Source organism: Numenius arquata, chromosome 6 (genome assembly GCF_964106895.1).
Source record: "Numenius arquata chromosome 6, bNumArq3.hap1.1, whole genome shotgun sequence".
NCBI lineage: Eukaryota > Metazoa > Chordata > Aves > Charadriiformes > Scolopacidae > Numenius > Numenius arquata.
Genome location: NC_133581.1, coordinates 3,349,739 through 3,374,026, shown reverse-complemented (window position 1 = coordinate 3,374,026; position 24,288 = coordinate 3,349,739). Strand labels below are relative to the sequence as shown.

At 42.4% G+C, this 24,288-nt stretch overlaps 1 protein-coding gene across 2 annotated transcripts in view; it reads right to left on the bottom strand.

Annotated features, from left to right (window-relative positions):
- Window positions 1-24,288, bottom strand: part of SHANK2 (SH3 and multiple ankyrin repeat domains 2) — a 315,160-nt gene that overhangs the window by 5,341 nt on the left and 285,531 nt on the right. For both annotated transcript variants that reach the window (XM_074148901.1, XM_074148902.1), the window contains 3 exons: window positions 11,096-11,226; window positions 9,695-9,827; window positions 6,169-8,581 (listed from right to left, as the gene is read on the bottom strand). In XM_074148901.1, the coding sequence (XP_074005002.1) occupies window positions 6,169-8,581; window positions 9,695-9,827; window positions 11,096-11,226 (2,677 nt within the window). The remainder of the gene's footprint in view (window positions 1-6,168; window positions 8,582-9,694; window positions 9,828-11,095; window positions 11,227-24,288) is intronic.

Here is a 24,288-nt window from a genome sequence, read left to right as displayed (position 1 = left end):
TGGTAGGAAAGTAAGACAATAATTGTCTGTTTTGGGGGAAGATGAAGAAGAAGGGCTGATGTGATGACTGGCAGGGTACAGAGCTTATTTTAGTGAGAAGAATCGAGAAATGGTTAGTGTCTGTTGCAAGCAACACTGTTCAGCTGGAGTGAAGAATAATCGTTAAAGCCTGTGGGAGTCTGCTCAAGAACAACAGTTTCCATGCGAGTGGCACAAATGTCAGGACAGCGGCAGCAAGAGCACGGTGCTGAGGAGGGGAGGAGGACCAGAGCTCGGCCTCAGCCTTCTCTCCTTGGAGAGCTGCGGGGAAAAAGGTCAAAGGAAGCTGGACGGAGAAAGGGGGAAATCCCGCAGCTTCCAAGGACGAAATACTTGACAGTGATGACCGCAGCAGATCTTGAATATTTCAAGGGGCTAGTTCGTCTTTACTGTGAACCTCACATAGGTATGTAAAAATGCACTGATTATCCCTCCCAACCCCTCCACCCACCCCAAAACACCCCCCAAAAAGCCAGCAGAATTTGGGCATATTCAAAAAATCAAGCCCCTTATTTAGGTGCACAGTTCACGAGTCTGGTCGTACACGCTCATGCTATAAAAACACTTGCTGAATGCTTCTCTGACGAAAGCGGCTTTTAGTTCAGCTTGAGATGATGTCCTGTTTCTGGTTTTCGAATGGCTACCATTTCTGGATTAGGATGAGCTAATCCACATTGCATTTTGTAACAAAGTCAACACCAAAATCACTAAAATGCAATAACAATGAGTGAGCATTAAACAAGAAGCAGAATGTACAACATAGAATATTCTATGCTTTATGGTTGTCACTTACTTCATGGCACTTCAGCATGAGACCCTCTTCTGACAACAGCAGTCATGAGAGCAAATAAAAATGACAAAATGGAATGACTGAAACACTGCAGAAATTACTGACAAAGCAAGCAATCCTGTGAAATCAGCTGACAAACGGTTAACGAAATGAAATGAATCGGAGAGCAGTAAACGGAAAAATCAAGGCTTGAGAATTATCCCACAAGACACATATTTCACCACCTGAGAAATCCAGACACACTTTACAGTAAACCAAATGTAGGCTCAGTCCCTGTGCAGGACTCACTACTGAACCAGCAAGTTCAGTTCTGCCTTACCTGCTGGTGAAAAAATAGGAACTTTTCCAGCTAGTCATAAAAAAATACTCAGAGACGGACAAAATCCCTGGCCATAGGCAGTTTCACTTTTAAAACTTGCTATGCCAACACAGTACAGGTTATTTTTTTCCTAGAGGACTCGATCCTGCATGGTTAAGCATCCTCCGTAACTCCCACGTTTGTAACGAGTGTTTCCCACTACCAGGAGTGCCGCCCAGCCTGCCCCAGAGGCCACGGGGAGTGGGGGGAACGTTGTGCAAACCCAGCCGGAGAAACATAAGCACCGTTTGAAATCGAAATTGTTTCTCCCTTTGGCAAAGCTATTCATCATTTTGGTGGGGTGACGGGAGAGAGCAGCAGCGGTTGCTGTTCATTATTCCTTAGCACGCTGGCGTCGTGGTGGAAGGATGCTGTTTTCACTGGGGGCTGTGTTTTTTCTCCTTCGCAGCCACTGGGTCTATTCTGCGTTAATCACGCTGACATTATTCAGTTGATCTCGCAGGCTCGCGCTTGATCATTATGTTGCTAAGCGACTGCCGGGTTCACAGACAGAGCCAGCACTCCTCCCTTAACCTGATAAAAACCCCTCCATTAGTCTTCTCCCTATTTCTTTTATCGGCTCCATATAAAAAGTCAGTAGCCTCTCGAGTGAGTTTATAGCAGCGCTGTATTTATAGCAGCGTGGTGGATACTGCCGTTACCCATCCTGACCCCCCCCACCCTGCTCGCCGAGAGCGGAGCATCACCCGCCAAGCCACCCGTGGGCGTTCCCCATCTCTGTGCCTGTGCATATCCAAAGTCAGAAATGGGAATGGCGATGAGCCCCATCACTGGGGCTTCAGGGTATTTGGGTCAAAGGGAGCCCCGTATCCAAACACCTTCAACCTTTTCTGTAAGGGAGGATGGGCAAAAATGGAGGAAGGGATGGGTGGATGTTGTGGCCAGACTACCTCTGTCACCAGGACTGATCTCCAAAAATTCATAAAGTAAATGATGACGAAAACTGGGAGTGGGTTTAGCTCTGGTCTAGGACCGTCTGATCAAACCCTTTAATTATGCTTTTATCAGTACAAAGTAAGCAAGCGCATCCTTTCGCTTCCTCCTCTTTTTCCTTCCCCTACCAGTCTCCTTTTTCCTATCCCACGGCTGGTCACTGCCACTGAGGAGCAGATGGTTTCCAGTCAAACGTTTCCATGCTCTATTTAAAAATTTTGAAACTCGGTGTCTCCATAAGAACCACGGAAAACTATAAATACACCGTGTAAAATTACTGCTAAGCCAATGTGCAGAGAAAAAAAGCAAGACTAGGGTCGTTTTCTAATGTAATAATTGAGAGAGAAACGCTGCTCAATACTATAGAACAATCTCTTCCTAATCCTCATTTATCAAAAACATGGAAAGAAAGTATTTTTATGGATTTCTGTCACAAGCCATTTCCCGACTATCTGCAGTTTAATTCACCTCTATGCTACCCTAACGGGGCAACTGCCATTGTACGTCTACAGGCCGTGCAAAAGTAACTCCTAGCGATATTTCTGACTGGTATCTGGGCTATAACTTCATGTATGTCCCAATGAACAAGTATATATATTTTTAATTTCCTCAGGCTGCTGTTATGTGAACATAACCCAAGCGAGCCTGTGAACAATGTTCCTATTTATAACACTTCCCAATACTTCTCTTTGGCTGAAGGATATGAACAGGCGTACTCATTTTTTATCACCTTCCCTTCAGCAGAGCTAACGAGCTGGTCTTTAATTTAGCAGAATCCCTGCTTTTCGTGAGCTAAAATTCCTTGCTCCCTTTCTAATGCTACCTCACAGAGAAGGGCTACGAGCTCTACAATCGGTTGTCCGAGGCTTTATAGTATTAGAAAAAAAAGCAAGAAATTCTAAGATTGTTAGTTTTAAAATTTAAATATTAGCTTTAATACTTGGAATTTTGGCAAGACGGTATTCCTTGATCATAATATTTGACAGCTTTGTGAAAAATCGCGTCAGTCGTGCGATTGGGCTAGAAAGGCTGTCATTAATTTAACTTTTTAAAAGATAAGGCAGAAGTAAAAGTAGTAAAAAAAAGCACCTTTGTCTGGGAAGCATTTACCATCGACCCATCGCTTTTATGCAGGCACCTCTGAGAACAGAACTGAAATTTAATGCAGCCAGTTCAGGGCATAAACCTACACAGCACAGGGAAAAGAAATGGGAGCATTTTGCTGTTGGCCTCTTGCTCCCTCTTTCCCACTCTTTATCAAGCTCAGAAATCAATCCTCTCTCATCCATCCCCGGAACGTGGTTGAGCTCCGAGAGCGGGGAAGGTGCCAGCCTTGCCCCAGGGGCAGTCGGGAAGCGGGCACAGGCAGACACCACCCAACAAACCACCCACCGCTGGTTTCCAAGCAGGACTTGTGACAAGTGAACAACTCCATTTACATCCCTCTGCCTCACTCTCGCTAAGACGAAAAGGAGTTGCCTGTAGCACCTTTTAAAACATACTTTAAATATCTGCGCGTAGTTGGATCTCTTCTGCTCTCTCTGATTTCTTACTTAGCTTCAAAAAGGAATCCCGATCAACCTTTCCTGATCATTTTTAGTATCTTCAATTCACCTAATTTTCTGGCGCTTGATTAAAAAATAAGGTAATCACATCAGTTTGGGAAACAGAAGGAAACAAAATACAGCCCTCTTAACCTTCCATTCCCACTGGGAATTCTGTGGAGGGTCATTTTCTTTTGCTGCTCTGTGCCACTGTCAACTTTTCTTATTTATTATCTCGTAAGTCTTTCAGTATTTTTATATCCCAAGATCCTCTCTCTAGTTCGCAAACACGGCCGTTTGGGTTTACTTTTCAGGAAAGAAGTAGGATTTCAGCCACCTTGAAATAATGCTCTGTGTGGTTTTGTTTCCAAATTGAGTCTTTGAATTCCATAATGAAGACTATGTAATTTTCCAAAGCTGAGTTCTAAGAATTAAAAAAGCTAAAGGACTGAAAAGCAGTGTAACTTCTAACACTGTCCAAGTCAGACCTTTCGGTAAAATGTAACATACATGGCATTACTCTTGATCACATGATAGTTTGCTTTTCTACAATGAAGTGATATAGTAATTTTTTTCAAAATTTTTTCCAGCCTTTATACCTGTTTAAATGTCTTTTCACAAAAAGAGGTATCTCTATTTGCTTCTACTTTTCATTTTCCTCTCAGAAATGGAGTACTTTGACATATTTACAATACACTGTAGTTGCTAGCCTCAGTTATTTACTAATAAAATAGGGATGATAAAGATCTCTACTGTAACCTGGAAATCACCATCAGTTTAAATATAAAAGATGATAAATAATATTATACATATGAAGCTAGAGGCAACAAGTTCATACGGCTTAACAAGACAGAAGATCAAGCTCTAGCAAAAATAGTATTCTTGAAGATATAAGAAAAATACTATTAAATGAAACTGTCAGAGTCATCTGCAAGGCAAGACATGTAAATTCTAGCTTAGTGCACAAGCATTGATTTTATGCTTGCCTGAGCTATTCTCAGATATATAGTGTTGGGTTGCTGTGCTAACTGTGTTTACAGACTGTCTTCATCAGGCAGCCAGTATATATTGCTTTCCTCGTACAGTTTTCACTGCAATTTTTTTGGTGTATTAAGGCTTCTCCTGTACCGACAATTCAATTTCTGCTCCGCTGAGTCAAGTGCCACCGACAGGAATTCCAGAATTTCAGTGGTTTTCTTTCAGTACTTCATTCTAAAAATTGGAGAGCCTCCATACATCCCTGTCACCAGTTTGACTTCCATCTTGCAGGAAATAATACAACTACCCGACTCCGAGCCTTTTGATCACACCGTTTTCTGAATGAGCAATCACTTGCAATTAACAGAGCCACCCTTCCCCTAAAACCGAATTATCTTTATGCATGCAAAGAACGGTAGCTTTTCAAAGGCCGAGTTAGTTATTATCCAGCAGAACAATTCCAACAAAATTTACTTAGATGGTATCTTTTTTAAAAAAACAAAGTCAGCACTGCATCTCTGCAAAAAATGCATTTCTATGGAGCAGCCTGGGCCAAACAATATGCAATCCTTCAGTAAAAGGTACATTTATCTGCTGTGTTAAGGCCAAACCATTCCACACCACAAAAAGAAGTACCTCAGGCTCTCAACAAACTAACAAAATCACCCTTTTTTTGGTCAGTGTGAATTTCATTATATGCTATCTATACTCCACACAAATGTGACTACAGAATTACCTGTACTTTTACCTAACGGCGTCTGGCTACTGTAAGTTACTTTATCACTTAAGTACCTTTTGCAAAATCACATCTACGTAAACACATTGCACTGCTTTGGGGAGAAATGAGCCACGTCCTTCAACCTGCAAACAGCAGAGACTACTCACTAGCAAGTGTGTACAACAGAAAGTAAGAACTTAAATCCCATAATATTAAGAGGCAGAGATGCTAAATTAACTTCTTAGCAATAACAAGAATAGTGCAAAGTGATTTCAAGGAGTGATTTTTCTAAGATGGCTTTATACTTGATGATAAAGCGGATCCGCGGAGGTGTCAGCATGAATCAAATGACCTCACACAGTGAATGTGAATTAAGCCTAGGAAACAACACTTTTTTTACCTGTTTGAAGCCAAAATAAGTTACAGGACTGAAGAAAAAATAAATTATCACCACATTTGAAAGAATTTTTCTTTTTTTAAAGAGAAAAGTACTACTTGAGAATAAATCTAAGTAACTCACATCAAAACAACCGAGAGGTTTATGGAAACTGCCTTTGAAGCTGGAGAAGACTGAGAAAGCTCCTATCCTACGGTGCAGACTACAAAAACGCTGACAATGCTGGAAATTCTTCCCCTCTATAAAATTATTTGTCATAGACTATTCATTAAGCAAACATGTATGATAGAGTATGTTCTTCTTTAATCTAGGTGATTTACGGGGAAGTTAGTAAAGGGATGGAAACAAATCAAGCCTTTGCTAGAAAATTATTTGGTTAATTACATTTACCTTGTACTGAGACTTGCAGTTTTTGTTCCCGTAGGTGACTCCAATCCTTCCCCTGGCTTTGAGGATTTCTCTCTGTTCATTTGCTGGAGTATTGAGTTCAATTCACTAATAACATTAGCCTTTGGGCCTGAGAGAATTGGGCTTTTCACCTCCGTCACATCACCCCATAGCTTAGATGTCCTTTGGGGGACAACTTTAGCCATGTTGGGCTGTGCACTGATCGGAGGTGGGGGCGGCGCGGGAGGAGGAATAACAAAGCTGTCTACAGTTTCTTCAATCAGCGCGTCCTTGTAAAGTGCATTGCTTTTGTTGATTATGGGCTTCATTTTTGGCTTAGGAGGTACTGGGGGTTTGTCCACCAGAAATGTTTGCCCATCTGCATAGACTGTACAAGTATCCACGTTCTCACCCCCTTCCGAGGATAAGGTAGAGATGCTGGACACCGTTGAGATAGTGCTGGTTGTCTCTAAGTGATGGTCACTACTACTTCGACTGTCTACCTCCTCAATCCCAGAGTCAGTGACGTTATCAAAGCTGTCAGGGGGCGGCAGGAAGGAGGCAGGCAAACAGTTTGAAAGACCCACTTGCTTTTTACTGTCTAAGGAATTTGTTGACTGGCTGGGGGCAAATGGCGCGGGTGAAGGCGTGCCATTTTTTCTCTGCTTAATTAAGTCTGTTAGAGCCGAACCGGGAGCTGCACGGTCATCGGGGATATCAAAGCTGTTGGCGAACTCTAAGGGGGGTGGTAGTGGCTCAGTAAACATAAACTCTTCATCGATATCAACTGACGCTAAGGGTGGTGGAGGGATGCGGAACGGCAAGATGACAGGGTCGTCGACAGAGCCCGCTGCTACGATGGTTTTGCAGGGAGATGCCGGTGGCTCAGACGCAGCAGGCACGTTCAGCTCACTTTCCGCCTCCTCGCTCTCCTCTGGCCTCTCCGGCGGGGAGTTTTCGGGGTTCGGTTCCATTTCAGCTTGCTTTTCCTCTTCATCTTCGGGCGTATCATCTGACTTGGCTGTGTCCACGGTGTGGACCATCAACAAGCCAGCTGACTTCTGCTGCGAAGTATCCACGATGTTTATCAACATGTTTTTCTTCTCCTCAGCTTTCTTTTCTTTCCCGGCATCCGCTTCATACTTGTTCTCCGTCTCCTGCCGTCTCAATGGGCCACGAGTGTTTTGCCTAGTGACAGTAGCAGTAACAGGAAAAGTCGTTTCAATATTGGATCTCAGCTTTGTATCGATGTAAAGTGGTTTATTAAGGTCAGCTTTAACAGCATCTCCTTTGCCTGGAAGCTGCTGTGTTTGCTCTTTCATGGCTCTGTCCCTGGCAGAGAGAGCGAGGGCTAGCGGTGAGTTTGGATCTAATAGCTTTCCTGTGACTGGGTGAACGTAATTATCTGAGCTGGATGCGTTCGTGGACTTAGCTGCCACTGTACTGTTTTCAGTACCTTTCGTTTTGGACGAAGCGTTTAATGTCCTTGAATCACTTTGATTGCTGGGTTCACTGCTATTAAAAAGGTTTTCAGGCTCTCTAGGTGCGGGAATCGGAGACGGCGACATAAGCTGTCTAAAACCATCTTCACTACTAAACATTGCTTCATCGGTAAATTTAGATTGCCTCGTACGTGGTGTTGGTGGTGTTAGCCCAACATCCTCATCTCCTAGGTCGGTGGAAAGGAAGGCTGGAGAATTACGCCTTGCTTCCAGCCTCTTTTCCCTGTCCCTCACTGCTCCGGCAATGGCTGCTGCAAACGGACTGCTGACACCTAAGCTGTCGTCAGGTCGGAGTTGCCCAGGTTGCTCTGAAGACTGAGGATCGATTTCCATGCTGCTCCCTTGGCTGCTTTTCCCACTGCTGCTGGTGGATGGCTCTTTCACAATAATTGTCGGGATTGGAATAGAGCAAGTCTTTTCCGGGCTGTCTTCTACGTTGGATTGTTTCACCAGCATCCCCTTCCGTCTCGCTGGTTTGGCTGGCACGTAAACTGCTTTGCTTGCAATCTTCCCAACCTCAGAATAGGGGTTTTCTGGCATCCCACCCCTCTTGTTCCTGAAATTTGCCTGAGATGCGGCACTCCGACTGTACAGGTCTTCAGAATCCAGAGAGTATCGGTCCAGTTCTCGTCTGAAATAGATCCCTTTGTCCCTTATCATTGTTCCCACATTCTCAGGCCTAACCAAAGAAATTTTTGAACCTGAATTCTGATTAAACGGAGGCTTAATAGTTCCATAGCTCCGTGATGTTGGGGATTTGGGAGAGTTGTACAGAGAAGGAGAAGGTGGCGGTGGTGAAGGAGGTAAGGACTGTGGTGGTGGTGGGATATCTTCAGAGGTGTCAGGCATTGAAAGACTTCTGGTAAACTTCAGCATAGGAGGAGCCAAAAACTGCCGTTCTTCCTCTGTTATTCCTAAAAATCAGAAAGTATATGTAAAACACTGTCTCCCACTGGGATCCCTCAAACTGTACTGTTTCTGTGTCCAACCTAAAATGCCGGGGTGCATTTCACGTGACATGGGGCATATGCAAAATTCTGAAAGAGGTCTTTCGGTTGATTCCTACCATAAGCATTCTTTCCCGTTGAACTTCCAGAGACCCAGATGCCAGAATTAAAAAGGACGCTACAGAATTTTAATTAAACTGATCACTAATGTGTAGGCAAATGTTTTGGTTTTATGTATCATCAAGGTAGCTGTAGAGAAGCACATTTCCTTTGAAAATTATTGAACAGGGAAGACATTCTGTGCAGCAGAGTAGCTTACGCCTTGCTCTAGCACTCTATAAATGCACATAATAATGCCAACTTAGAAACCTAATGAATTTTTAAGATGCATTTGAAACTTAGCAAAGGAACTGTCAAGATCCTATTGGGGGAAAAAAATCAGAACGTTTCATTTCAAAAGATGACATTATATTATTACAAATACGGCTTTTAACATAAATAAACCGGATGATATTGGGATAATTTGGATGCTAATTTTACATCAGCATAATGTATTTCTAAATTGATAAATATAACTACTAAGATCACTACCATGAACAAAGCAAGCCCAAATTTGGTCTGCTCTTTTTTTCTCTGTTGTAAAATCATCTACTATCATCACTTGGAATGAAAAAGAAGTGAGTTTTATTCCATTTGATCGATAGGGATTTCGTCGTAAACTACACAGCTTTACAATGCTTTTGCCTCAATAACAAAGGAAAAAGGAATAACATTTTACCCAAGGTAATGAACTGCAAAGGGCTTGTACTCATCTCTTTTTTTTTTTTTTAAACTTCTTACTGCCTTTCCTTGTTAAGAGGGAACATTCCAAAAGACAGGAATTAAATTATAATTCTGTAATACTTGCCTACTGCCATCAAAGCAGAATGTGGAAATTACATCATCTTACATACAAACTTCTTTTCTCATGAACTTTGTATAAAAATTAAACAGCCATTCACTGAGGTAAAGATGTGGGAGAAATATGCTTTAAGAAAGAAGCAAAGTTACTAAAAGTATGCGATTAATGCACAAGCAAACTATACATGAGAAGCATTTTACCTATAGATTTTTGTCTTCTCATTGTACCCCGAGGTATACCCAGAAAAGGACCTTGAGGACTCCCTGGTACAGTGGGCGTCATCACAGCAATACCCTGTCTCTCATACATGGACTACAAAAAAAGCAAACAAAAAACCCCACAAGCATTAAAGCATGCAAGTCTTTCTCTCACACGTAAATAACTCTTCTGTCATATCTGCTAATCCACTATAATTTTTACTTAGAATTCTTATGGAAAATAATGAATTTGCTATTCTGAAAAGAAAGGGATGACTGGGCTTTATTTGTACGTTATTAAAATGACAACAGCTGTAAGTGGAGTTAGTTGAAATAATTTACAAGGCAACATGTTAAATTTCCAGCACATTTTGTGTGCTGGGAGAAAAACGAAGCATTTTGTTTCATTCATTTCCCCAAACCACACACTGCCCAGGTATCAGCGCTCCCTCTGCACCGAGCCATATGCTCTCTTGGCTTCTGAAGCACAGACCTGCTCTCGCACAGACTCAAGGTGTCTTGCACAAGGTCACGTTGGCAGTGAGCATCTCAGCTAGGGCCGGAGGGACGCCACCTGAATCCCAGCGCACTCAACTGTCCCTCCCTCTTGTAGGTCATTACAAAGCTATTTGTTTTCTGCCTCTTAGAATAGCCTTAATTTCCTTCCATCCCAAGCTGCTGAGAACAGCAAAGCGCTTTCTGTATCAGGACTGATGCTCTTTTGGAGGGGTGGGTAATGGAAAAATACATCTAAAATGCAATAAAACCAATTATTTTTTTTTTCACATGTGAAGTTCTGTACAAGCAAATTGTGCAATTGAGCAATACAATTTCAGAGTTCTGGAGTTTAAATTTTTAATATGTGCTATAGTTTTAATGTCAATTCTTCCCTTAAAAATCATCATGTATTATTTAATTGAGATATTATATAGGCCATTAGGAATAATAGGAAACCTGCAGTAGGAGAAACCTTCACATTAGTGGAAATTGCGTGGCTGCACTAACTCCGGTGCCGAAACTGAACGGGCACACCTTGACTTTCAGCGAAGTTTTCGAGCTTGGGTTTAGTGTTGTCCCTTAGAGTTCAGAGCCTACTGGCGTCTCAGCAGCTCAGATAACAGGCAGAACAAGTTCACATCTGTTTGAGTAACACTAAGGCAGCTATGATATTGATGGGATGCTCTCAGAATAAATATAAGGATATAACGAGAAAAGGTTTCTAGGGGTAGGCAGAAATACAGAGCAGGCCATGCCTTAATAAGATATAAAAGCAAAATGAGTTATATAAAGCAATGCTTTCTGCTGTAAGCCCTTCCCGCTGCCAAAAGACCCCCCTCCAATTAGTTTCAGAAGTGAAAGCAGAACTTCATAGCTACCACTCACATTCATATCTGTAGCTGAGGGAAAACATCTACTAGAAGGCCGCTGTTTAATAGTTGCCACTCTTGAGTCCACAGTTGCATTGTCTGCAATTCTTGATGGCTTGGAAACTGGTACTATTTCATCCACCTTATCTGTAATATAAAAGTATTCAGTAAAATAAATATCATTTGTCCAAAAACTGAAAATGTAAGTATTGCAAGGTTAAAGGAAGAGATTTACTTTTCAAAAAAATGCAAAGAAAAAGGTTTTTTTGGCATTTTTAACAAGGCAACGCTTGAGCATCATAAGTCGTGCAAGCCGAGCACTTTTTATTGCTGCTACATAACATGCATGCTTTAGTTTTAAGCCTGCATGCATTTAATGTTTACTTAGTGTGACTCGAAAAACAATCCTCTTCTTCAAACCTTCAAAATGTGAAGGGAGAATATCTATATAGAAATGGAAAGAAGACCTTTAGAAATAATGAATCTGTACAGCACTGTTTCAAATAGAGATAAGCAGACTGTACTTAGTCATCAGAATTTCAGTGATATTTTGGACAATAACAAGTACTCCAGAAGTGCTCTTTTATGCCTATTCTCCTTAAGTAATCACATCCTAATTTATTCACACTCTTGGATTATTGGATTAGCATTAGTAACTGCATTGTTTGTTTAAATGAAACTTTTATATGTATTTTATATTTTAATAACTGCACAGTCTGGGAATGTATTTAGTTGTGGTCAGAAACAGACCAAATAGGCAAAGTCCAAATCTGAACAAGAACTTCAACATTTGGATTTGGGATTCTGATCTACCATACGATGTGATCATAAAATCTTGGGAAAACTTTAATCGAGATCTTCCGAAGTTTAGAGTGTTAGTTTTAGCCCCGTCTCCAACTTTGGTCACAAACAAGGTTCATGAGTATTTAATATATAACGTTACTCCCTCAGACTGAAGACCTCAAAGTACCATATAATCAACTAATTATAACCTGACAGCTCCTTTATTGCCACTTCTACTGCTATGAAACTAAGGCATGGAGAAATTAAACGACCAGCCTAAGTCAGCAGAACAGGATGATTTTTGAACCTGTACTAGAATCCAAACTTGAATCCTACTGACAGGTTTCCTTACTACGCCTTCCGTTGCATTTGCTCTCCTGAGAAAGCACGGACTGCCCTCTATCATGTTAATTTACTGTCTTTTCCTTTGAAGTTTCACCAAAGCAAGGATTAGTTCTGTAGCCTGTGGTATTTACGTGAGTGAAATACCTGAGCCTGGCTCCTAGGCTTCCACAACATGAATCAGAGTAATGTCACTTTTCAGCAATTAGATCCATCTCCCAAACGATTATTTGCTTCAGCAAACAAGGAGAGCTACTTCATTAGGATACTACAGACTTAAAACCCCCAGGTTTTTGGTGGTCTAGAGATGGTATTACTATGCCAAGTACCAGATTTAGGGATTTAAGTTTTACCTCTCACTGGAGAGCAGCGCACTCAGGGCCCTGGATATGGATATGGGTAGGAATAAGGCAGGAGGAAAAGAGCTTTTGATCCCTCTAAACAGTAGATCTGGTTGATGCAAGGATGACATTTTAAATGGGAGAAGAAGAGAGGGAAGAACTTTTAGCCTTCTGGTTAGGAAGAAGGTTGTCCTAGAAGTGGATATTTCAGTGTCACAGAGGGTCAGGGAGCAGGCAGGAAAGGAAAGGTTGAGCAGGACCAGTAAGCTGAACACTGCTGAAAACTGTCTCACAAGAGTGGTGTTGCTGTTTCTTTTCAATTGAAGTTAGCATTCAATTCTTTTCATTGGTCTGCTTTATTTTTGTGCGTTTTAAATCATCCAGTGGAAGGAGAAAAGGAAAAAAAAATTCTTCAAAACATCACATGTATTCAAAAATAAAACAAACTTCAAGTCACATTTCATAAGACTTTGTAATACAAACGGTGAACTTCTGAAAGAAAAATAGCTGCACTTCTGCTCAGCAAAAGGCATCAGAAAGCAATGGTGTAACCACGAACATTTGACCTATACAGCAAAAATATGGCTAGGATCGTACTCAGGGGATCTAGCACCAAGAGCTTCAACTGGGCAGAGATTTCCTGTTAAGTCTCTCCCACCCTTTTTATCATCCCAGAAGCCAAACAACTGGTCTTTGGGATACAGAAAGAAGGAAGCTTTGGAAACTGAAGCACTAGGTACTCAAAATCTGTAAATAAGAAATATAAATATACCACGTAAGAACTGATCCCCTTTATTTTTAACAGACACATGTAACCATATACCCATTCAGACAACAAAAAGCTACAGGGAAAGAGCGATGAGGCTATGACAGACACTTGAAAAGCATGAAAATATTTGTTTGGGGATGAAACATACATTACCCTCCAACTGCACTGATTTGGCTAGACAATGCTACGAGTCAGATCCTCATTTTGGATCTGACCAAAATATCAGTTGGTACCAACTCTTAATACCACCTACTATTTCCATGTAGAAAAAAAAAAAAAACAAAAATCTGTTTTGTGTAAGTTTATTGCAGGTTTCTTGGCTGTAGACGGGTTCTCGGTCCTTCTCACCCTAGAGCTGCTCCCATTCAAGCGGTGCTTTGTGCCTTGCTGAGTCTAGCTAAAGCACGGAGAAATGGGAGAGCGGAGAGGGTTAAAGCTTAAGCTGCTTTGCAAGGAACTCTTTAGGGGTTCCTCGCGTTGTATTTCCAACGGCCGCACTGCTACATCTGTGCAGCTTCTTCTTTTTGCTCTACTGCCTCGGATCAGAAAGCAAAGGTGGAGGTATTCATTTTAAAACTACGACAAAAAAAAAACAAAACCAAAAAACCCCACATGAAGCTGCAGCAGCAGCCAGCATGTGGAACCAGATTTATTCTAAATGGCAGCAGCTACATGGCGGGTCCTGCAGAACACGTCAAAATCTTAGCGTCTGGCCGCAACTGCACCACACTTTTGAAGTGAAAGCACTATGTAAGATCAAAACATTCTCACTGTATTGTCCAACGTGCTAATCAGGCCAAGAAAATTAACTGGCTGAACTGTAGTTAGCTTCATTCAAACTCATCCCAAAGAAGCAAGACGTAAGCATATTGGGACAAACTTTCGCTCGCCTTCGCCTTTCACTAGGCTGTTCATATCCACAGTACCAGTGTGCAAACCATGAATGCACCAGAAACACATGTTCAAAAGGCCGCGCACACTGGAATAATTTGTCAGGCTTACTAATCGGCTTCTCTCCCAACCTCCTTGCGAGCTCAAATACTCTGCAGCATGCATTTCTCGTACCAACGAGAGGGGAATCTTACAAGCTTGTGTTGGAAATTCTCTGAGGATACCTTTACCAACAGTTTTAGCAAAAGAGATATAAAAAAGCCACAGAACGGGCGCAGAAAATTTGCACCCGGTGTGAGGGGTGTTGACAGTGTGGCCAAAGAAGCACGCCTCCAATGGTATTCTTAAAAGGAACACAGCTGGAGGTAGGTGGAAGGGAAGAAATACTCTGTAGTGGGAAAAAAGCCTCCACCGGAGGTTGGCCATGCCAGCTGCATTTCGTCGTTAAACCGGTCATTTAGCAAAGTACAGCCACAAGCACGCACGCACACACACGTATAAGGGAGCAATTTGTGGCTGACTGGTAGAGTACCAAAATACTATCTGCTTTATTTTGAATAACTTCAGTCTCGCAGAAAGACAGGGAAGAAGAGCCTATGGCTCGCTGGACAGAGAGCGCAGCTCACTTGTAGTCACAGAAGAGGATTTTTAGGCCTACAATTACTCTCTAGTATTTGCCAGAGGAGGAACTCATCACTGCTTTGCCATATAAACTCTTCTGAACCTTTATGAGAAGTTACAACGGTATCTTGAGAGTCAAACACAGGAGCCATGCTACACCTGTGATAATTAGTTCCCACCGCTCAAGGGGCTCCTGGTAACAGCATCCTTTCGGAGAACTGTCAGGGATACCACATGTATAAGCCAGTCTGATGCCTCTGCATGCATATAGCAATTTGAGTGCCACTATATTAAATTCCCCCGAGAGAGGCAGCACCAACAGATATAAAATAATTTATTGCCAAGTGCGTTTCCATCTGCCCTGTGGGTTACCAATCGCACCCCTGCTCTGCTCAGGGTGCCAGCCCTCAGGAAATTAGATGGCCTAAAGGCACAGAAAGTAGTTGCATTTTATCAACAGGTAGGTCGTCTCTGATGAAAAGCTCTTAATCACAGACGTAGTAGCATAGTACCCAACAGCAATGTCATGACTTTTACATTCTCAAGAGGTCTGGCTGCTAGGCAAGTTGCTTTTTTTGTCTTTTTCTTAAATAATTAATATCTGTGATAATTACAGGGGACAGTCTTCTCCTAATAGATTTGTTGCAGGAGATGGCTCTTATCCCCGTAGAACACATTGCTTAGTCACTCCTCTTTCAAATCCCCAGACTCTCTCAGAGGAAAAATTATAATGCTGCCCATCAAACCACCAGATCCATCATAAAAGGAACTTTGAAAATGAGAGTCAGGTGCCTAGATAGATCTGGTGGCACGTCACTACACAGGCCCCCAAAGAGAAATATGAGGTATGATCCTGGCAACATTACTTATTGTACGACATAGCCAAGACATGTGGATTAGCTCCACCGAGGGTCTTAGAAACTGAGCTGATCAGACCCACAGAGGATAAGAATGATCATGATCCGGTACAGGCTAACCCCAACACCTCAGGCTGGCATGCCAGAAACACCAGGCAAAGACTGATCGAACACAGTTTTGGAGGCGAGTATTGCCAAGACCTGTATACTTACCACCGAGTCCAGAACGCTTGCTCAGAGGGGGATGGGATAATGGAGAAAGAAAACTCAAAAAACAGCTGCCTCAAGAAATGACTTGTATTTGTAAGAAAAGCAATGAATGCCTGGCACAGAGTAAAAAAATGCTCGTATGAAGTTAAAGTGAAAGAACAGAGGCAAATGTTCTTCAAATACCAGCAGCACACATCGTTAACAGTGCAAATATAAACTACAAAATGTTAGACTAATCTAGTCAGCCAGAATACAATGTTAGCCAATGTAGGAAATGGTTGAATTCTGCCACTGATGGCCTTATGGCTAAGAATTAAAAGGACAGGCACATTAAAAAAAACCCTAAAAATCCTATGGTGTGGTTATTTTTTCTTCCCTCCCCCTTTTGCCTGGCGTGGAGGCATGGGCAACGAGGCCCTCTCGGTTATGGCTCTCTGCAGCCGGCCACTGCGACAAGGCAGCGTGGCCTGCGGTGGTTCTCGAGAGTCGCTCGTCCCTTCGGCCCCTGGTAAGCACACAGTGGAGGATGCCACTGCGTCCTCACCAGTCCATGTCGAGGCACAGGTTAACTCGACATGAGGGGTGGCTCTTTGGGAGATGCGTGTTTCAAGGACCTGCGTCCTTGGCTGCTTGAGGAAAGCTAAAATCTCTGACAGGTAGTTATGGATGGCTCTTGTGGAGGTAGCCACAATGCCCAGCTGCAGCTCCATACGGCCCATGGACTGCGACATGAGGCCCATGGACTGTGCATGCTCCCTCTTGATATTTTCCAGCAGCTGCACAATCCTACTGTTGGTTTCCATCAACAGCTTCTCTCCCTCTGTTAGCTGGGGCTGCCCTCTCCAACCCCGATCCCTAGGGACAGGCTCAACACCGCGGTGCTCTTCATTCATTTCATCATTTCCCTCCTCCTCAGGAGAGTCACTTTCAAACTGAGGAGTCCTACTGAGTGACTGATCCCCGGGAGACTGTATGTCCATGGTACACTCCGGAGTCCGCGCTGGCGTTTGAAATCCCTCAAAATCCTCCCCAACGTTGCTGTGCGTTTCAGACGAGGACAACGGCCACTGCCAGCTCTCTGTGGTCCTGGCCGGTGAGTCTTCGTCAGAGGCAGGCACCGAAGATTCCTGTTCTTCGGCCGGCGTGGACGGCGAGCTCCCTCGGTGACGGCTGGCTTGCCCCGAGGATCCAGGAACCTCCCCATCTTGTTCCCCAGTGACATCTGGCAATCAAATAGAGGAGCAACAACCACTGTATCTGAGGCCAGGCAGATGGAGGTATCTACATGCATTGGACAACACATAGAAAGAAGCCAGTTGGGAAGCCAGAGTGTATGTGTTTGGGCAAACGGAAGGGCGGACTAAAGTTTAGTGACTGCATTGGGCAGGTGGCAGTTGACGTTATTAACCGCTTTTTGGTATAAATGCACACTGTCCTGTACCCAGAACACACACAGCCATGCTGCATCCCAAGGCAGGAGCTACCAATTCACCTCATCGTGACTGTGACAGGAAATGTCAGTGAACCTAGCAAAAAGCTCACCTATGCACTGCAGTGGTGTCAGTCAGAAATCCCTGGGACGAGCTCAGGGCCAAGTGTCCAATTGAGCTTCCTGGGGTGCCAGATGTGCTCCACCACTGGCTGAGGGCAGCCCTTTGTTGTTCTGAAGCACTGCTGGCTATCTTCGCTTTTGTCCGACGTCTCACGTCACCCTCCCGCCCCCAGTGCGCTCTCTCCCAAATCACTGCTGCGGCGCGATGGTGGCCGTCCACAGCATTTATCCTGCGAGCAATGCCCTCCCCAACATTGGCCAGATTTGCTTGTTCTTTTCTCCAAACGGTAGGTACCGCTATCCGAGGGCATTGCTCGCCAGGATCTCATCGCCTTCCGAAAATAAACTTAAGTTTTGCCCTCCCCTGGCTACCTCTTCCCTTGCCTGAGGGCACAGGGTGGAAATCTGGGTGCAAGTGCATTCCCTGTGGCAGCTTAGTGTGCAAAGAGGCATCGTTACAGATGTTAACGAGGAGGAAATCAGGCATGTGCTTACTCTAAATCCTCCCCTACATAAAACGCACTCCCAAAGGCTAGAAATGGCTAAGCTTTTTGCACCCACAGCGATCGCTGGCTCATGGTAGAGCACGATCTGCCCAGCACCGTTCTTGATTACACAAGTCATTGGCCGTAACTCTCACCCTTTCCATGCTTCCAATAAAAAAAAAAAAAAAAAAAAAAAAAAAAAAAAAAAAAGTCCGCTTTGGGTTTTTTGGGGGGACAATTTGGTCATCAGAAATCAATCTGGGGCGGTCGGGCTAACAAGTTGGAGCAGGGTAGCCCGAAGAGCCTGCATCCCTCATGCTCAGGGAAGGGATCTGAGAGAGAAGAGCTGCTGTTGGCAAGACTGTGACCTGGATGACGGTGGGTGACCGTGGCGAGTTGGCCATGCTGCTCACGCTACAGGGGTCCGAATGCCAGAGCAGCATCACGCCTACGCTCTGGCATCCCCGTCTTGAAAAATATTATTCTTTAAGGATTCATTTCTGCTCTTTGAAATACTTGATATGCTGCTCTCCAAACCTCAGACTGAAGCTGTAAAGCTTACATCTGGGAGGTGTTGCTGAGGTCATGTTAAATGATACTTCTGGTTCTGTTTATGAATCAGGGCTTTTTCTGTTTGATTTTTTGTTTTATTTTAATTCTATATGGTTTTAAACGAAAGCTCCAACAGACCCGAGGATCCTTCTTCCTATATATCATTCCCTGTCTACCCTAATGCGGCACTCATTATTTCTGCACCCAAGTGCCTCCAATCTTATACTGCTCTAAAAGGGATTCTGTGTGGCTTAATATAATTATGATTTTTTAAAAAAAATGCTAAAATAATGGATAATATTTGTGCATTTAGCATATTCACTACTTCAAAGTATTCACATTCAAAGTATTCACATTCTCTCTGTGTCTGGCTGCACTGTCCAGTTGCATGTTTTATGGAAAGTGAGGATGAGATTGTACTTGTAAAAAGGCATGAGCTCCTTATGAAAATGAATTTTAGGGACAAACTGTCATGCAATCATTGGCTCTTCCACTCCATGGAGATTTGAAAGGGACTGTATATCAACCTAACTGTAATAACTGCTTCGTCCTTGGCAATTCTTCTCCCCCTTTGCCTAATACAGCCAGAGCTGCAATCTTTCATTAACAAATCTCTCTTAACAACTATAATGCAGGACCATGAAATTATTTCTCAGCATTTTCCTATTTGAGTACACATGAAAAAAAGAACAAAAAAACAGGGGACCTATTTTTACCACACATAGCAAACACACATTTCAGTTAAATTCTATGGAATCGGAGAAAGATAAGGGATCATATATATTCATTCTGGTAGAGCCACTGGTCATGCAAAATGTCTCTGTATTTCTTTTGACATGTCAGCAGAAAATTCCCCGTATTTGAAAACTCCATTTTCCTGACAAATGTTCTCACCAGAGCCCACTTAGCAATTGGTAAGTAATAGAACCAACCCAAATTAAAAGTCAAAAACTGAAGCAAAACAAAACAAAAAACCTCCAAACCCCACATTAATTTATGAGTATTTCTGTAAGTAGTATCACTGAGTTTCATTTGTTCAGATTCAGGGGGATCATAACACTTTTGTTATTTGTGCATGTTTACACATTTGCCAGAGGCTTAAGAAGAAAAGTTTCTCTAAAAAAGCATAATAAAATTTTATGAAGTTCCTAATTCTCTATGAAAATTTGCCACTCGCTATCCTCCTAATTGTTATTTCCAGCCTCTCAGAGCTGAAAGAACAGCATCTGGCACAGGTGACCAATAGCACAAATGACAAAGGGTACGAGCAAACCGTCTGTGAAAACCCATGGGCAGAAAAAGTTAATTGTGGAAACTATTGGCGAATACTTATGAATAATGAATACATTCACAGGTTTTAGGATAGGTTCGTTAACTGGACTAGCAATGAAAAGGAGGAATAATCATAACTGTTATTATGCGTAACAAAGTGTTCCAACAGCTCTAGTAACTCCGGTTTCTGGAAGCTTTGTGAAGTGTTGACGTGGGGCATGGGGAAACGGAGGGTGCGTTACAGGCATGGCCTCACACAAGCTTTCGGTCACTATAGAGCAATGGTGGGAAAACTGCCTGAAGGTCAACGGCTGACACCACCTCGATGAACGTGTCAGTCTCTGCCCAATAAATCCATTCCTTGATGACCAAAGGTCGCCCTAAATTCAGACCGGATCTTGGCAAGATGGTCGCACTAGCAGCGGGGTTGGCACGGTGGAAAAGGTGTGCCGGTTACAGTAGGGGCACTGGGAAACTTGGTTTGGCCAGAAACTGTCCTTATCAGCCAGAGAAGGGGCTGACTGCTTTGAACAGCTGCCCACAGTAGGGTTAAAGAAGCTGGCTGAAAGAGCTACCTCAACTGACTGCCTTTACCTCATTTCCTTGGCAAAGGGTGACTTTCCAAAAAAAAAAAAAAAAAAAAAAAAAAAGAGAGAGAGGGCATTAAGATGGTCAAGTCAGAATTGGCTATGGACCAAACTATATAGCAATACGGTTGATTTTAGTTGGCAGTCAATTGGCTTTAAAAAAACCTCTCTCTCTCAAAATCAAGCTTTAAGTATAGCTAAAGAAGCACAGGTAGCTTCTTTAGGTGTGAAACAAAGGGAAGAGATCAGATTCTCTGATCTTTCTAGTTGTTTCCAGCTTACACACCATTCCTACGTGCAGCATTTTGCTCACAGTGATACACATGACTTACAGGCAAAATAGGTCACTTATGTCTTTTATAGATGGCTTTATATTTATACCTAGTGATCCTAGCCAAAAAAACTGGCAGTCTCCAAAGCTGTGACTTGCTTCATGTTCCTAACCTTGCTCTGACAGGGCACGACTCCCATTTTGATCCTTAAATAACCAAGTAAGGGAATCGGAAAGGAGCATGCATGTGGGCTAAAGGAAGTATCATCTGGAAGCCAGTGACCCACTGCACTTTAACTTAAGCGTTGGATCCTCGTGAGTACTATGCAGCTATTTCCAACAGCCACATGGGTCTCACGGGTTTCTGAAGACTGTTTTCTGTTTTACCTCACTCTCTGTGGTATGTTTAAAGAAAAAATGAGATCTGTTATTAAAGTGGTCCATGTACTAGTAACTGGTGAACCTTCATCAAAGTCCTGGCTATCTTCCTTTCTTTTTTCTGTTAGACAGGTCCTCTGTTTCTGCAGCGAAGCCCGTAGCTGGCTGCTGGTTTGCACTGTGCTGACACAGAGCTTGGTCTGATGTGGTAGATCAGCAATTGCTCCTGGTGGCCACAGGAGAACTGCTCCATCTTTTGTGCCTGCAGGGGTGACCTGTGGTTTGCCCCATCCTGTTCTGAACATGATGATTAGAAGCCAGGATTATTCCAGCTTTTAGGTTCATGAATATGTCCATCATTTTGGAGCACCGCTATACCGTGCTGTCTCTTTGCACCACAACATTCATTACCCGCGAGAGTCCTTTCAGTTTGTTATTAGACATATTTAGGATTGTAGCAATTATTGGGTTGAGATACAGAGAACTGAACAGTCGATTCAGCTGTAGGGATAAAGCACTGAGACAGAGGCCAAGAACAGAGCAGGGCTTTGGATATAGACAAACTTTAGAGACATCAGAGGTATTTCTTTTAACTTTTGTTCACTGAAGAACATTTGAGATTTATGCCTGTGTTGTGCCTTACCTGCCACTTGGACTGGCAGTTGATCCCTCCCCTGAGATGTGCTGCTCTTTAAGAATCCCTCCTTTTGAAATCCCACCATTTCTGTTTCACCTCTGCTACTGGATCGTTGCCTTTTCCATTATCTTTCCTTTTCAGATTCCCCACCAGTGGAGCTGGACGTGAGGGGTGGGGTACCGTCTTCCTGCTGACAGGTAGGTGGAGATGTTCCTTGGCCACAACAAGTGGGCCAGGAGCTCAACAACAGCGGTAACACAGTTGGGGAGCTTCCTGGGACCTGCCTCTGCTGCTCTGGACCTGGGCCTCTGCCTGTATCTGCATCATGCCTCCTGGGGTGGGTGCATTTTTCAAACTGCTTAGGTACCAAGGTGATAGATGCCTTGTAAATACCTAAGATAGATACAGACAGAAACTGTACCAGGCGCAATCAGTTATGCAAAACTTCATACAATGCCAATTGCACCTATATGCTGTATTTCACCCACCTTTTCTAGCATCTGCAGTCAACCACAGTCAAATATTTGGCACATGTTTTTTTCCTTTTGAAAAGTGATGGGACCACAGGACATTCAGTCTTCCTTGGTGTCAACAGGTCTAGGCACATAGCCCTTAATGTCAGGTACTGTATATGCACATATTTTGTTCCATCGCCTTCCCTAAATACGAGTTTGCAAGTTTAGTTTAATTTCTTTCATTAGCAGGTAAGATTTGTTTCCTTGTGAATAATCTGCAAAAATCAGTTCCGTAAGCAGTACTAAAACTAAAGGGGTAGTCTTCACGTGTGCTTATCAAAAATGCATAGGGATCTGTTTAAACTACATAAAAATACGGTTGTGGTGTCGCTTTTATCTTATGGATTAAATTTATTTTATTTTTAACTGTAAGTAGCTTGTTTTTAGCATAAAGACCAGGAGCGATTATGCGTATAAGTTTGCATGTCTGAAAAAAACTAAGCATCTGAAGCAAGTAGGTGCACTTATTTACACTGTATTCCTTTTAGATTTCTGTCACTTCCCCTATGTGTGTATATATATATATGCAAAAGACTTTGCCCTGCTTAGTTTGTAAAAGAATAGCTGGGAAGTAACTTGATAAATGCTTCAGGGTGAATACGGGTGGGGAGAAGACTGTAAAGGACAATTTGGGCAAACAGTAGGTATGGGAATCAATGCTTTCAAAGGAGCAGATGAACAAAATTTTTAAAGAGCTTTCCGATACCAATGGGGTGGTAGCAGAAGGATGAGAACCTACTGATTTCAAAAGAAAGCCTCGTCAGACTTCAGAGGTTCATATGATAATGTTGCTTGTCATAGAAGCAATTGTACTCGATGAATAGATCTCTAGTGCCTCTAGGGAAAGCCAGGTGACTCCCATCTGCAGATGGTTAAAAACGGATCTCCGTTACATCAGCTATGCCCACTGAAAACTAACGTCTTTCCTTTTAGCTGTTCAAATAGGAATAGATGTAGAAAAATTTGTCAAAGACCAAAAGTAGGTAAAGCATAGCGAGGCCTTTGACAAACTGCTAATAATTTAAAGACTAACCTTAGCAAAAACATTGTTTCAGAGCAAGAATATTAAAGGCTAAGTTTTAAATCCAAATTTGTTGTTTATGATCATATTTAGAGGAAAGAAAGAAGAAGTTCAGCCTACAGTTATGTCATGTAAATGTAGAGTGAAAAAATATACAGAAAAGGAATGATTAGGCTAATCCTCATAAATCTGCTACCATGAGCACATTTGAATCTGGAATTAACTTCTTCCAGCTCCACCCCCTAAATGAACAATTTGCAGGATTGTGCTTAAATCACAATGCCAAAACCACATATTTACCACACTGCAAACAACAGGCAGAGAATATTACTTTAGCAGTTAGCATAAAGAGGAAATAACAAAAGTGCTTTGCAATACAGTCAAAAACATAAGCCATTTGAAACACTTTCCTTCTATGAAAATTGAGTAAAAATACTTGTATGTTCTCTGGGATACTGTAAACTCTACAGAGTACACTAAAATCCAAAAAAGGGAAAATTACGTAAAATAAATCAGCAAAACATAAAAACTGCTTAGTGACTAAAATTAATCATTTAACATTGAGTATCTATAAATACCGTTACATGATATATATGAAAATGATTTGTATGTATTCACAATAAAGAACTATCAAAACTTTCTTGAAAGAAAGTCTTATTAGTGTTTCTAGGGCTGAAAATTTCTTCACATTAGTACATAAGTCACATTTACATATTATAATCACACCATCAAAAGTAATCTTATGGAAGGCAGAAAACGGATAGGTTCAAATTCTTCCTATGGATACAATTTTCAAGTACCAGCTCTTTAACAGTATGCTCAATTAACGAAATAATTATACAGGCATTTAAAATGCACCTGCAATCCTGAAGCCTTACAATTCAGCCTACCTTGAAAGAGGAATGGTCATTGTCTAACAGTGGTTTCTGTTTAAGAACAAAAACAAAGCAGAGAATATAGTCAATACCCACTCCTACCCTGCAAGCCAGGTGGAATTTAAGTGGCAATTTGATGTTCTGTTTAAGAGACAGCATTTGAAAATTTGGCCTAGTCACAAAAGAAAGACAATCAACCGAAAGAAACCAAAAAGAAAGGTGGAGAACCTATGACACTTGCGGCCTTCTC